Source organism: Larimichthys crocea, chromosome XXII (genome assembly GCF_000972845.2).
Source record: "Larimichthys crocea isolate SSNF chromosome XXII, L_crocea_2.0, whole genome shotgun sequence".
Classification (NCBI taxonomy): domain Eukaryota; kingdom Metazoa; phylum Chordata; class Actinopteri; family Sciaenidae; genus Larimichthys; species Larimichthys crocea.
In genome coordinates, this window is record NC_040032.1 from 12,807,349 (window position 1) to 12,822,214 (window position 14,866).

Consider the following 14,866-nt stretch of genomic DNA (forward strand, 5'->3'; position numbering starts at 1 on the left):
TTGCATTAGAGTAATGGTAATCCCCCATCCAACAAAAACCTACCCAATTCTTTTAATCTCGACACCGCCCGCCATAAAAATACCAGCGGTCTTGGCTCTCCCTGCACCTGGATTCTTTTACTTGCCTTTTGCAATAGCGGGAGGCATTAGCATATGGCAGGAGAGGAGGAGGGGACGGAGATGGTAAAAGGGAAGAAAAGAGGGGATATTTAAATGGGAATAGGGGCCAAGAGAGTGGACTATCATGCAGCAGAGAGAAAGCGTATTTTGTGTACTGTTTCCCCAGTCAGGTCCTTTCATAGAGGAGGAGAGAGAGAGGGGGGGGACTCTGTTGATTTAGGCTGCACAAAGAGGCCCTTAATCCTTTCAAGGGAACCAAATCAGTCCACAGAGAAGCACGTTCAAAAGGAAACCTCCCTGTCAAGCATGGCCATTGAGCCACCCCAATGGACGCCACAAATCAAGCCCTGGAGGGAATCAAAGGCCAGAATGTGGGAAATGTGTTCGGGGGTCTGTGCAGAGTAAAGTGCAGGGATACAAGGAAGAGGGGGTGGATGAAGGAGTGGGAGGACCAACAAGAACCCATCATCAGCAATCGGCCCCATTTCTGCCACAGCCCTGAAGGGGTCATAACCCTCGTCTAAGAGCCTCCCTCCTGCCCTGCGTGGTAACTCCCCCCCATTACAGAGGAATGCCCATTCACGCGGGGCACCTCCATTATCCCTGAGCCAGAGTAAATGGGGCTGCTTTTAACAGCAAATTAGTGACTTGATAATGAGGTCACATGTGGTGTTGGCACACTGAGGCCATAAACAGATGCCTCTCCTGCCCTTACTTCATTCCCTGCAGCATTAGTACAACCTCCTCCTGTGGTTGCAGCACAAATCCTGGTGCATCTCAGCACTTCTTACGCCAAATACTGCACACCGCGTCGCGTCACATGTTACATTCACGCGTATGTAAAGACGAAAGCTGACATGACCTTTGGAGTTTTCGCATCGCGATGGTTCAATTTGATGAAATGCAGGCAGAGATTTTCATCTCACGTCTAAATGTTGGGATGTTGTTGGAGCAGCTCTTATGGATGTGATGCATTATTTTAATGGCACACACATAAACGTGACAATCACCGCACTGGGACGATGAATAACACATTTCAACATATGAACACCACCAGGCGAGCGGCGATACACCTGCGCTGTCACGTTTACAACATTTCAGCACAGTAGAAAGAAAGACAGAAAAAAAAAGTCAGTACCTTTAACTGCAGCTGTGCTGAAAAATTTCTCTGAGCTGGCATCGGAGACCTGCAACAGAGGAGAATGGAATGAGTGAAACATAACGTACAGTGAAGCATTAAACCTGAAGCAGTATCATAATCCAGCAGAACATCCGAACACGCCTGGAGAGTTTTTTCTGGGAGGACATTTTTTGGGTAATGGTAAATAATTATCACTCCACTTAAATCATGAAACATGACAAGCATAATCCTACATTTTCCTCCAGTAAGATTTGATATGATTTTAATACATCTGACAATTTGTAGCTGATTTGTGCTATGACCATATTCAGGATCAAATTTAAAAAGCGTTTAAGCCAAAACATATCCAGTGTCTGCATCCTGTCGTGTCCAGAATTATTTGGGTAACCTGAGCATCATGATCAGAACCAATATTGGACATTAGACTGAAGCAAAACAAGTGGCTTTTCATATTCAGGCCACTTGATGGCACTGTTGCTCCGCGACAAAACAACTCCATCCGTTTCCCCCCCTCCAAAGCAAAGCACCAACAGCAACACTGTGTTAGAATAAAATGTGCAGTAACGGGATTTAAAGCTGAATTAGAAAATAAAAAGCGAAAATATGAAGTCTCAGATTCATTATATTTCAATATTAGGGATTATTATTAAATTATAAAGTGACCACAAGCTGCGAGGGGAAGAAACAGGACAACACCCGTGAAGCTCGCACATGGGAAGACTGACAGGTTTGTCTGAATAAAATTATTTGTTTACAGGTTTTGTGGATTTTTCCACCTTGGATTTAATAAATGATGAATTCCAAACTAAAAAATATGATGTTATGGAATTAAACTTTAACAGCAGGGTTATATTTATTGCGCGTAATGAGGGGAATATTCAAATCCTGCGCCCTGTGACAGCTCAGCTGAATGCGACTCGTGTGTCTTTTATCCCGACGTATGTTTGTTATTAAGGCGGAGGAAAATAAGAATAAAACAGAGGAGAAAACTATATGAATGTTGGTTTATTGTTGGTTATGAAACACAGGCGTGAATCAGGTGTCCATCCACTAACGCAACACTGACAGAATGTAAACAATGAAAAGCTGCAGAATAAATGACAGCAGGAGAGGTGGCATGGAAACAATTACTATTAGAATAAAATCCACTCAGGCCATTTTTGCACACTCTCACACACAATGAAATCTAAGATTAAGGAGCAGCTCGGAGCCAGCGCGCATACCTTTGATGTGGAAAGGTTAGGCAAGGAGGCAAATAAGTCAGGATATTACTTTCTCGGTCTGGTAAATATGGCCCCGTTTCACATTCTGCTTTTCAAATAATATAATCCACACGAGAGGCGGCGAAGTCTACTCCGTTTAAATTGAGGACAGCCATGCGGAGAGAGAAGAAGCCTTTCCAAGAATAATAAGAAAAAAAAAATCCAAAGCCGTTCACAAAGCTACTGCGCCTTTTGGACAAAGGGAACCATGTGTCTCGCCACGGAGAGAGCTTCTGCAACAGCACTGAGGCGACGAGAGGAAGAGAGAGAGAGGGAGAGAGAGGGAGAGAGAGAGAGAGAGAGAGGGGGAGAGAGAAAAATCCCTTGATCCACCTTTCTTTCCTTGTTTGGGACACAATGTGTTTTTTTTTTCACGTATATTCTCCTGTCGGAAATATCCGTGAGAGGTAACAAACAGGATCCGGTAAGGGTTTGTGTGTCGGTGCGCAAAGAGAGAGAGGGGCTGCGTCCGACGGAGCAAACCAATCCAACAAAAGCGCACTGCCAGTTTTCCTCTGTAGCGACAGAGATGGAGGCAAATCACACCAAAAAAAAGAAAATTCACAAGGAACAAGCCCGTAGTCGCACTCTGTGTGTGTTCAGCGGCGAAGCCTGTCTGCCGCGCTCTCACTGACGGATCCCGGTCGTGGGCACGCAAGAGCCTCTCCCCATCCGCTCCCAAGCACCAGACAAACTCCCATTCATCCAGCGACTGACTGCCAGAGTGCCGCCGCCGCCGCCGCTGCTGCTGCTGCTGCTGCCTTCACGCTCAGGTCCTCCCACTTCCTGATTTCCAGGCGGACTTGAATTCAACCTCAGTCGTGCTCCTTCAGAAGACAAACGCACTCATGTGTGTGTGTGTGTGTGTGTGTGTGTTTTTTTTTGGTGGGGCAGGAGAGGAGAGGGGGGGCTTCCGAAAAAGCTTGGAGCTCGGTTGCAGGGGCGCACATCGGCGCCTTTTTACCTTTGCGTAAATGGCGCGCAAAAGGAGAGACGGCAGCGCACCAAGGGTAGATAAAGCAGAGAGGGAGAGAGAGAGAGAGAGAGAGAGAGAACAAGAGGGAAGAAGAGAAAGCAAGGGAGGGAGGGGAGAGCTGAGGCAGAAATATATTCTTTCTTTCACTCTGTACTGAGTGAGATGATGTCAGCCCCTAATGAATTCCCCAGTAGGGTGCTGCTACCGTGAGGGGAGGAAAAACAAAACACTCCTTTATGAGCAGCATGCACCTCCTCGCAGCCCACAGAAGCTGTCTTCCTGTTGGATCAACTACCACTCCACTGGCCTGAAGGGAGGTCAGCTGGTAATATAAAAACCACTTTGGGGTCATTCAGCCTTCAATTTGAGCTTTGAGCTCTCCGTGGCCCACCCGGACAGACCTAAAAAACTAAGAAGCTTCCCCCTCTGACACTGCAGACATAAATCATCATGGCCATGTTTATAATTTTGTGATAACTTTACCCAAGCCCTGGAGAAATTGTTTTTCTTAGCCTGCCCACCCAGAATAACAACAAAACAGCCCCGTCGGAGCTGGCAGAGCTGAGCGTCTTGCACTAATAGAACAGCTTCCAGCCAGTGTTGTTGTTGTTGCCACACAGTGTGTATTTAAAAAGAGATTGCACATATTTAAGGTGGGACACTATCCTGTTAAGATTCACACTGCGGGCCTGAAAGTTATATTTACCTGAGAAACATGAGCGCTCCCTCCTCGCTTCGAATCCTGACTTAATGTCCCTGGAAAATCCTCTTAATGGTGCAAACTCTTGCATCCTATTGCTTGTCTAATGAGCATTAACCCACTGGCTGGGAGGTCAATGGATGTACAATAGAGTCACATAGCAAAGTCTTTCCCTGCCAGTTGAGCCCAAGCAACCACAGAGCAGAAAACAGACTTAGCTCATAGCTGAGATGCTAATCCGTCCCTCGGATACACGGAGAGCGAGGGTCCGTTGGCTGGCGTTGGAGCGTCCATACAAACATGAAGTCATGGGAAATGGGATATACAGTTGCCTCAGATTCAGAGTGGCAAAACAAATCCTCAAACACCAGAGTTCAACACAAAAGCTGTTTTTCTTTTCTTTCTCCAAAACCGCTGTCAGTCGGTTCAAATTAAAAAAGTTTACATTGAGCAGAAAAACTATTTATCCACATCGACTCACGATGGTTTTGGCATAGCTGTTCGCTGACACACTGATGACACGGAACAAAAAAAGAAAAGTGAAGTACCATCAGGGGAAAGTGGGGGCGAGGAGGGGACCGGCCTCAGGTGGCCGGTTAAAATCTGGACACTTGGTTCAGCTACAGTGGATAAAGGCTGTGGTCACAAAGGGCCTGGGAGAAAGAGCAAGAGCATGTGAGGCTCCTGCTATGCATCTCTGTGCGTTCCACAGATGTGTGCATTGTGCATCGAGCAACTTAAACTAATGAAGTAATTAACCTCTGGCTTACTGTTACTCCTAGGCTGTGGGAAAACATCTTTGTTTTAGTACAGTGAAACTATTTAGCCACAGAGCGCCACGGTTCATGACATCACATGGTTCATGAGTACAGCGGAAACGATGGAAATCACGTCTAAAATTAGTTGCGAATGTACCAACTGTGGTTACATGTAATTAGATCACAGGGAGTCTTATGTTTGAAGCGGTGATTGTGACGAAACATCAAGAGCAAATCGTGGTTTTGGCTTCAAACGCATGACATGGCTGGCTTCGAGATATGTATTTATACGACTGCCACAGACAGAAAATGGCTACCAGTCGTTTTCACAGGCCTGTGCAGGAGCAGCAGCAGCAGCAGCAGCTGCAGCAGCAGCAGCCATGAACAAGCCGCTGTTCTCCATTTTAAATGGTCATTATCAGATTTGAGAGCGACCACAAGTCTGTGATTACAGCTCCGCTGCCAAACAATCGGCGTTCAGATCACTCACTGCACATTATTTTTAATTCAAATGAAACGATGACAGAGATGAACACACACACATAAAAAAATGAAAACCCCCGTACGGGTTTCGCATGGAAAAAACATCGTCTGCGCGAAAGAATGAAGCACTGAGATCAAACACAATGTCTGGATGTATGAAATGTATCTCAGTAATTGCTGTCTGGGCACGTAAGTTCTGTCTATAGACCATCAGCTTCACACTGACATTTTGTCATCTTTTATTCCTTTTTTTGGACGCTGATTCTCCGCTTCAAAGAAACCAGAGGCATGTTTGTCTCTCCCCCCCGCAACCATGGTTTAATTTTACAGGAACTCTCTCCTAGATTACAATCACAGGGGACCAACTCGCCTTTATGAGCCTTCCTGCCATTATGCCAAATCTACCCTCGTTTGAAATATTACTGATAAGTGTAACATGAGTGCTGGCAATGTAATATGTTAAAAGCTCTTATTACGTCTGTGTGTTGGCTCAGAGCTCTGTCTTTGCTTTACAAGGGCTAAAAAAAAAAAAGAAGTCATGATTCAAACTAGGATTGGACGTAGAGGCCAGGAAATGGAAAAATAATTTTCTTAATGACACCGAACAAAGTCATCAGCGCTGGAACATGAGCCGTCTCAGGTGGGTAGGTATTTCACCTCATAATGATGTCTCCGTGAGAATTAAATACTCACAAGCAGCAAAATAAAGCCTAGGCAGAAGTGCCAAATCTGCAGTTCCTCAAACGTCCACTTGAGGCTGGCACCAGAAGTGAGTCAGTCTCCATAAGTCCCCATGTCCAACTTCACAGCAGAAATAAACATGTTTACAGCCTGGTACAAAAAACTGTTTTGGTCTCTGTAGCTAATTTCCCCGTTCATGACAACTGTACTGAGGGTGAATTTATATACAACTCACCTGTTCAAATTATATCAAGGCTTAAAGTTATGCAGGATAAACAGTGTGGCTGCTTTGATTGATCGTTGGGTCCATTGCACATCCGTCAAGTCTGACCCCAAGTCACTCGTTCAACTGACCCATGTCTTCTGCCGAAACCTGTCACGCATACGCTGTCCATTCTTTATACTGTCGGTGGTTAAGCAGGTGTAACGTTTACCACATTCACCATTTTAGTTCAGTGTAGTTGTCGAGACATTTGACCTAAAACCACCTGAGTGTCAGCATCTAATCCAGCCAATAGTTGTTGAGACACATCAGTTATACTGTATCATATTTCCATGATTATCCATCCTGGTAATCAGATTATACTTGAAAGATTTAAAACATCACGTGACTTGACCTTAAAGACTCCTGGTTATATAAGGGCCACTTAGCAGTAGATATTTAATCAATGTTGCATGTGGGGATTTTTAACATGTGGGTGCACTTTAAACATTATGATTGGCAGGCAAACAGTGGAAGATCACGTTTCAGTGTTTACACTCAATCTACTGGAATTAACGACATAATGCTCGATAAAAAACATGTACTGCAAAGTGAATCAAACCGGTTTTACATAGACTTATTATTTTAATAAATCCTTGTCTTCACAGAGGAGGGAGTGGGATTAGTTCACACCCTTCTTGTTACTTAAGATTTGAAATGTCCAAACGCAACCTAAGAACTGTGAAATATTTCTAATTGCACACATAAACCCACACACTTGGAATTGCCAATATCTGCTCTTCTCCCAGCCTTTCGAGGGCGGAGTGAGGATGTTTTTTAAAATTAATTTTAATTTTTTTCTTTTTTTTACAGTCATTACATCTGACCTTATCTCACAGAGCCTGCAACTGGGTTGTCAATGACAACTGGCTCTAATCTCTACCCCCTCCCGACAAGCAGCACTGACAGGCCCTTTCTTCCCAATTCCTCAGACACGTAGCCAGACATAAATTAATCTGTCACTCATTGCTGGTATTAATGTGGGGATGACACATGGCTGTGCACGCAAACACACACAGACAAAGACAAATGCACCCGGCATTAGAAACTGTTATACAAACTGGGACACCATAGCATGCCAAAAGTAGAAAACGCCTTTGGAAAAGCTGACAGTCTTGTCTGCTAAACTGCATCAATCAAACATCCTGACAGAGAATGAGAGATTTAAGGACTCGAGAATTTCCCATCTCCATTACCACAGACATGCTTTTCAATATTAAACCTGTGAAATAAAATCCTAAATTTGCAGATTTCCCCTTCACTTATTTCAACCTGTGCTTATCACACGGGACGTGATCGGCATTCTGGGAACATTTAGTCAGACTGACGGACGCAGGGATGAAAGCATCTACATGATCCAATGACGATAACCCTAAAAACAGATCCTTTGTGTTATAATAAAGCTTCCTGAGCCAAGAGATATGAAACTCACATCATATGTCAGCCGGGGAAGCGGCAGAAAACTATTTCTTCCGGTTGTTAAAAGCCTGTAGAGACTGTTATCTGCTTATCTGTATCTGCTTATCTCCCTGTGGTCTCTGAAAGCAGGCCGAGGCCGTAGGAGTTCAAGATAAATGGCCTGATCAATGGCAGACATTATCTGGATCTGGTAGGCAATAATCAGATCCAGTTGACATTGCGGGCGCAGAAAGAACTGGCCTGTCAGCAGGAACAAACCTACTTCACCGGCCATCAGTCTAATGTCGCTGCCGTGGGACTCGCTTTGGAAAACAATGCAGACAAGAAAATTGGTTTAACCTTCCCCTGCTTCAAATGCTTTGGTTACATCCCTAATGCGACCTCCCCCCTCCTCCTCCTCCTCCTCCTCCTCCTCCTCCTTCAACACACCCACAACTCCTCACCACCACCACTCTAGCCAGTCACAAGAGAAATGGAGAACCTTTTGCCTAAATTACAGACATTGCTGTGGAATGTGGGCTGTGGGCTGCGATGCCGTGGATAATTTCAGACCAGTCAATCACTCCCTGTTCAACAGAAAGCAGCATATGTGCTACCTGCCTCAAAACACACACGCACGTTCATGCACGCACCCACACACACACACCCACACACACACACACACACACACACACACACACCTCTATGCGTCTGAGGCATGATTTACCTCTAAAATTTAATTTAATGTCTGTATAATTACAAATTCCCAAATCTAAGCACAAATTATTTTAGAGGCCAAATCTGTGTCCTTATTTATATTTCTGTCACTCAGTGTCAACACAGAGATTTAACGGACCGAGAAAATGAATTGTTTCACCTCCTGAAACAAGGCATATCACGGGAAATTAGATTTTTAATGCGTTATTTTCATCTCTGCGTCGTCCTTGAATGCATTTTTGCAGCACATCTCCACATTCTGCTTGTTTCAATGGCTGACTTGAAAAGAATCAGTGCCGCTTGTCATACAAATTCATCGATAAGCTCATTCAGTATAACCTCATCAAGCTGTACTCTCATTTGATCTCAATGACAAAAATAAAGTCTCTTTTAATTTGACCCCATTTTTCTCTCTGAAGCTCCACACTGGAGCCCTGTCCCAGACAGACAAAACATTCTTAACAGATAACCCGCTGCATGACGGGGCCCCCAGCTTTAATTTTTCTCTATAATCTGCATGTCTTTATATTTGTGGGGACCCAGCAGACATCTACAACCAAAGAACCGTGGTGCTGGATCCCCCCGCCCCCCGTGAGGCCTTGACTTAACACTAAGCAAGAGCAACTGCGCTGGCAGGGATAATATTTTCCCTTTTTGTTTCTTTTTTTCTCAGCGGCGTGATGGGAGCGAGGAGACAAGGGGAGGCAGCGAGATAAAGGAGGAGGAACTAGAGAGGAAGAGAGAGAGAGAGAGAGCGGGAGGAGAAAACAAAACAGGAGGAGACGGGGAGAGACAGACAAAACTGAGAGAGAGAGAGGAGGGGGGGCAAACAGGGAGGTAGAAAAAGGAAAGGAGAGAAACAGCCTGCTGTGTCTTTGAGAAAGGAATGACTACAGGAAAGCACTGAAGAAATCACCACTAAGGCCTGTCTGACCCTCTGCAGACCCCCCGAGCGATTGGCCCGGCTGGAGGAGTATGGTCGGAGGGATTAGGCCTCCGAAACGGTCCGTCAAGACCATTCTGTCAGGCACCGACAGAGACAGCCTCAGTCAACCACCCGCGCTCCACTCAGACAAGCCTCTCCAAGGCTCTCTGTGCTCAACAGCTCCCGAGTGGGGGCCTGATGATAGAGTCTCTAGGGGGACACAAGATGGGCCACAGACATCAAAAGCCAGCGGGGTGACAGACAGCAGGGAGGTCTCTGCTTGCCCCACCCCTCAGTTGTGTCCCCTTTTTCCTCTTTCTGTTGCTGTCCTTCTCTTTCCCTCCATCTCATCCCAGGCCCCCGCTGGCCATTGAGGGGTTTCTAATTGCATTTTGCAGGGCTTGAGCTAAATAAGGCTGTTGTTCTGTCTACAGTGGCCTCCCTGCTGGGGGGGCTGAACGATGAAGAGAGACAGAAATGGGAAGTTTAGGCCCCTTTGAGACCAAAAAAAAGAAAAAGAAAGAAAGAAAGAAAGAAAGAAAGAAAGAAAGAAAGAAAGAAAGAAGGAAAGAAGAAAAAAGCGAGGAGAACACGAGACGCTTGGCACGTCACGAGAGAGAGAGATGATCTGCGGCCCATCTCAATGAAAATGTAGCCGGGTATGTTGATTGTTTTTTCAGACCTCTCGTCACTCAGTGGTCGACAGGTGATCTGCGCTGTGTCCACTCAAGAGCTCCTCAAAAGAAGAACACACCACCACACACACGGTTGTGTGTGTGTGTGTGTGTGTGTGTGTGTGTGTGAGCATGTGTCCTGCGGAGGATCTGAGGCTCTATCGTGTGACAGAGTGTTTTAACATATCGCAGTCCGCTGAGACAGCGCATGAATATCCTCCCTGACCTCGTCGCCCCTCTGCAGCTCATCTCTCCCCGTGTGTAACACTAGAACATGGGAGACCAGTTGAACAAGAGGAAGACTGTGTGTGTGTGTGTGTGTGTGTGTGTGTGTGTGTGTTTGTGTGTGTGTGTGTGTGTGTGTGTGTGTGTGTGCATTTGTGTTTGTAGACAGGAGCAGTTTCAGCTGTAAATCCCCTCCTGTTCCCCTGGTGGTGTCCATACAGCGGAAAAGTGAACCGGTGGTGTGTGACCTACATGTGGAGCTGGTTGCAGGCCTTGACTGGGCTGCAGGAGGTCTGTCCGTTGACAAGAATGGGGAGGCCTCTTCCGCTTTGAAGCCCTGTATATTTAAATATTTCATGACCCCCTCATCTCCAGCCCCCCTTTTATCGGATTTGCGCTCTGGCTCGTGGCTGCCTTTCATTAACAGCACAGCGAGAAGAGTTAGTGTTGATCTAATGCCCCCATCAGCGAGGCACATCTGAGGGAACCTCTCTCTCCGTTACCCGGGCCCTTTTGGCACTCTGCATATCTGGAAGACGATCTCGTTAAATGCTAGTAACAATTACACCAATTACAGATAAGCCTAAGTGTGTCAAAGCCACAACATGATGTTTACAATGATTAGCATGCAGCGTTATCAGCGGGGATGGTAATCATCACTGGTGCCTGGTGCTTTAAAAGATCACAGGCCTCTTTATCTGTCACCATCGATAAAAGGCCGACGGCTGAAGACAGACCTGTCGTGTTTGGCACGAGATCACGCTGCTGGTATCAGTTAGAATAGTGCAATGTAAGAACATCACAGCTGGCCCGCACCCTTATTTGTGTTGGTTCACGTCAAACGGCATCACAAAGAAACACTCTTTAAGATCTTCACTGAGGCACTCATGACTCGGCTCTTGCTGTAAACCATCCCGGGGTTATCAGATCAGCAAATGTGAACGATGTGTGTGTTTTCCAGCAAGTGAAGTGGAGCGCAGTGTGGGCCAGTAGATTTCCACGAGGGCGCGTGCTGGCATGGCGCAGGGCACCGGTCTGGAAATGTGTCTCCGAGGCTGGTGACCATGACATAAGGCCCCGCTTGTCTGCTTGTAATAGAGATGCCTTTGAGAGCGGCCTGCATCTGCCCGCGGGACACATTCCACGCTTTCCTCCACAAACTCTGCGCCGCCGTCAGGCTCTGGGTCCTAAATGTGCACATTGTGAGGCTGCCCCGCTGGCTGCCTGACAACAGCACATTCACCATGGGGTTATTTGAGTGGACCCAGGGCTCCCGGGGCACAGATAGAGCGTGTTCTCTCTCTGAAAGTGTGTGTGATATTTTGTGAACGGGTGTGTTGTTTATGTAATTGTGTTAAACAATCCACCTTAAAAGCTTGTTTGTGTTATTAAAGCGATACCGGGAGAAGCACACAGTGTGTGTTCAGTGTGTGTGTGTGACGAACGAGTGACGTGGACTTAAATGCGTGGCTTTCTTTCAAGCATGTGTGAGCTTGTGTTTGCAGCCTGGTGTCAGCGGGGCCCCCACAGGGGACCAAGAAGTGTTAAGGGCCACCCAGGCCACAGCGAGCACTAAGCCCAATCATCAGTGCCCGTCTCAGCTGGGCTTACCATGCACTGTGTTTACCAACACCAAGCTTTAACAAGATGATCTGCGGCAGCTTGCTGTCTGTCTCACACTCTCTCTCTCTCTCTCTCTGACACACAAACACAGTAAGAGGATTTGCACTGGCAACATGGACAGGCTGCGTCGCTTATCCAGAGAGAAAACTACAGCACCACACACAGCTTGACCCCACCTCACATGCCTCATTGCACAGGTAAACACACACACACACACACACTCTCTCTCTCCACACAAACAATTCCCTGAAGAAGACTGTGGCCTGGTCCACAGCCTTTGCTGGGTCCACTGATACAGGGGTAAACATTTTGTTGAATAATAAAGTTTGATGAAAGGCTGAATAAACAATGTGCTGCCAAACATGCTTTAGGCTTCGTGCCAATGGGTTTAACACAGAATTTATACTGGAAACTCAACTGTAAAATGACAAACTTTTATTCCCCCGGTGTAATTAGACCGTCCACTTTATGTGAAATATGCGGCGTGTTATCTGTCTGGTATGTATGCGCACCGAGCTGCGCCATATCAAGCTACTAACTCGCTGTCTGCTCTCCTGAATTCATCATTGTCTGGATGACGGATGAAACCGAGATCTGAAATGTCTTTTCATCACATTTTTTTTTCACAAGGTGTTTTTATTGTGTCTTCATTTTAAAGCCTGTTGGCAAGCTTCAACAATAAACCTTTAAATGGAATTGTTTGCAGAAGCAGCACTGGTTGTGTTTTCCTCTGCTGTCTGCTGATTAGTCTGCTCCGATGGCCACATTGTTACATGATAACAGAGGGCGGTTGGTTGGCTGGCCCTGAGGAAGTCATTCGGAGTGAGTTCACTGACTCTCTGACCGGGGATATTAGAGAAGCGTCTTTTAGTCATGCTCGATGGAGTCCAGGCTCTGACTCCACTAAAGCCTCTGGTCTGCAAGGGAATCTAACAGGACCAGAGAGGCCTGCAAACACCTGTCATCCCCCAAAATGCTCCGGGCACAATAACATCTGACACTGCCTGTGAATTCACATGTGGAACCGTACAGATACGGCACATGTATGACGTACAAAACCAGCATGTTTTCCTATGTGGAGACGTGTGCTGCTGATCTACATGTATGTAGCTCTGAAAATACACACAACAGACATGCATGACGAGACACATGCAATTAATCACACCATTGCACACACACACATCATTACAGCCTGCGGGAGGTGTCCTCCTGAGGCCCCCGAGGTGACAGATGTGTCAAAACAACATATTGGTTTCACTGTGGTGTTGCTTTGTTCCTTTACCCAGAGAAAAAAAAAAAGGATCTGATTTGCTCTGCATATTGCTGATGCATTTTTCACAAGTTACTGTGGAAACACCATGTTCCTCGACATTAAAAAGCAATTTAGCACTCCCAGGATTAAAAGTGCATGTTAAATTGAAGGCTACACTTGGCATGGGCATGAAAAATTGAGTGGCTCCTTATATTAACCAGGTTGAGCACTGCACACGGCATTTAGATAGACGAAATGGAATCTTTTAGCATTACTAATTCATCCACAAGAAAGCTGTGGTTGAGACGTCGTGCGCGGCTCCGCCGTTACACTGCTGAATACAAACATTACCCGGCTTGCAGTCGGAGCTGAGCTATGTCTTATGAAAAAAGCGCGAATACCAGGTGGATGTCTATCAGCAGGGATTGTTAAATGTAACCTACTTTTGTCGGTTCTGTTTCATTTCAGTCGAGCTCTACTTCTTTTGTTCCCTTAGACAAGCTGTGAACTGTCCCTCAACCCTTATGCTACAAATCCACATACTCGCCATACTTTTATGCTTAGCTGAGAGAAGAAGAAAACCATTCATATTCCGATATCAACATCTGTGATCTGTTTCCAAACGGATTTGAACCACAGAAGGGGTGAAGCCGCTTTGTGCAACCTGGTTAAAAATGAATGAGGAAGCTGCCGGCCTGTGGGAAAACACAGACCAGACACCCCTGTTTAAGTTGGCCCCGATTCCAAAACATCCTCTAATGTTTCCCCTCACTGCACTAAGAAACGATGGAAAGAGAGCAGATTAAAAGCAGGATGAACACTCGTTTAGTGGACCATGGCCCCACTTAAACATAATGATGGATGCTAATGATGCCCATAATTACCGTTTCTAAAATGGTGATAATTACAATTCTTTTATAGCTCTTTATCCGCGGCCGATCTTGATAATGATCATACGAGTGATAAACAGTGATTGTCAGTGTTTGACCTTTGAGAGCGCAGACGTAACAAATAAAGCACTCCAGAACGTTTATGTTAGACAAAATTAAACCTAGATTAACTGATCTGAGGAAAACAAGATGTAACCAAGCGACTCTGACATCGTGTTACCAGCCTTTAGGAAACAAAAATAGACACAGAGCGACAGAAACATTCATTTATAGTTGTTTTCCACGTATGTGAATCAAATACTCACTCTTCTTTTTGCTCTACTTTGGTACTCCGCAATCTGCTCACTTATGTTTGTCTGCTTTATGTTTGTCTGCTGCAGCGTACAATAGGTTAGATTATTTTAAGTGTGATTAAAGAGTATAACAGGGATCGGGTCGATAATATTCATCATTCTGCAGTTAAAGTGTCAACACGTCCAAAAAAGTTCAGTCAGAACCTCAAATGTATCATTTTTTTGTGTGGAAATTACACTACAATCTGTACAGGACGTGAACTAACCCCAGACCTCATATCCACGTCCTCTCTCTCTCGCTCTCCATCCAGCCCAGTGCTGTAATGTTGGCCCGGCTCCCCTGTCACATGGCATAGATTACGCCTGTGTTACACCAAATGCCTGATAATGCAATCAAGCAGCTTTGAAGCCTCGGTGATTCTCCAGTGCCTGCTGTAATGAGGGGAAAATGAAACCGTTCCCTCAGTGTCTGACTAACCCTCTGAT

At 45.7% G+C, this 14,866-nt stretch overlaps 1 protein-coding gene across 1 annotated transcript in view; it reads right to left on the bottom strand.

Annotated features, from left to right (window-relative positions):
* The window catches only part of auts2a (activator of transcription and developmental regulator AUTS2 a), a 393,464-nt gene that overhangs the window by 29,277 nt on the left and 349,321 nt on the right, over positions 1-14,866 (bottom strand). The window contains exon 8 of the mRNA XM_027273301.1: positions 1,259-1,307. Within this exon, the coding sequence (XP_027129102.1) occupies positions 1,259-1,307 (49 nt within the window). The remainder of the gene's footprint in view (positions 1-1,258; positions 1,308-14,866) is intronic.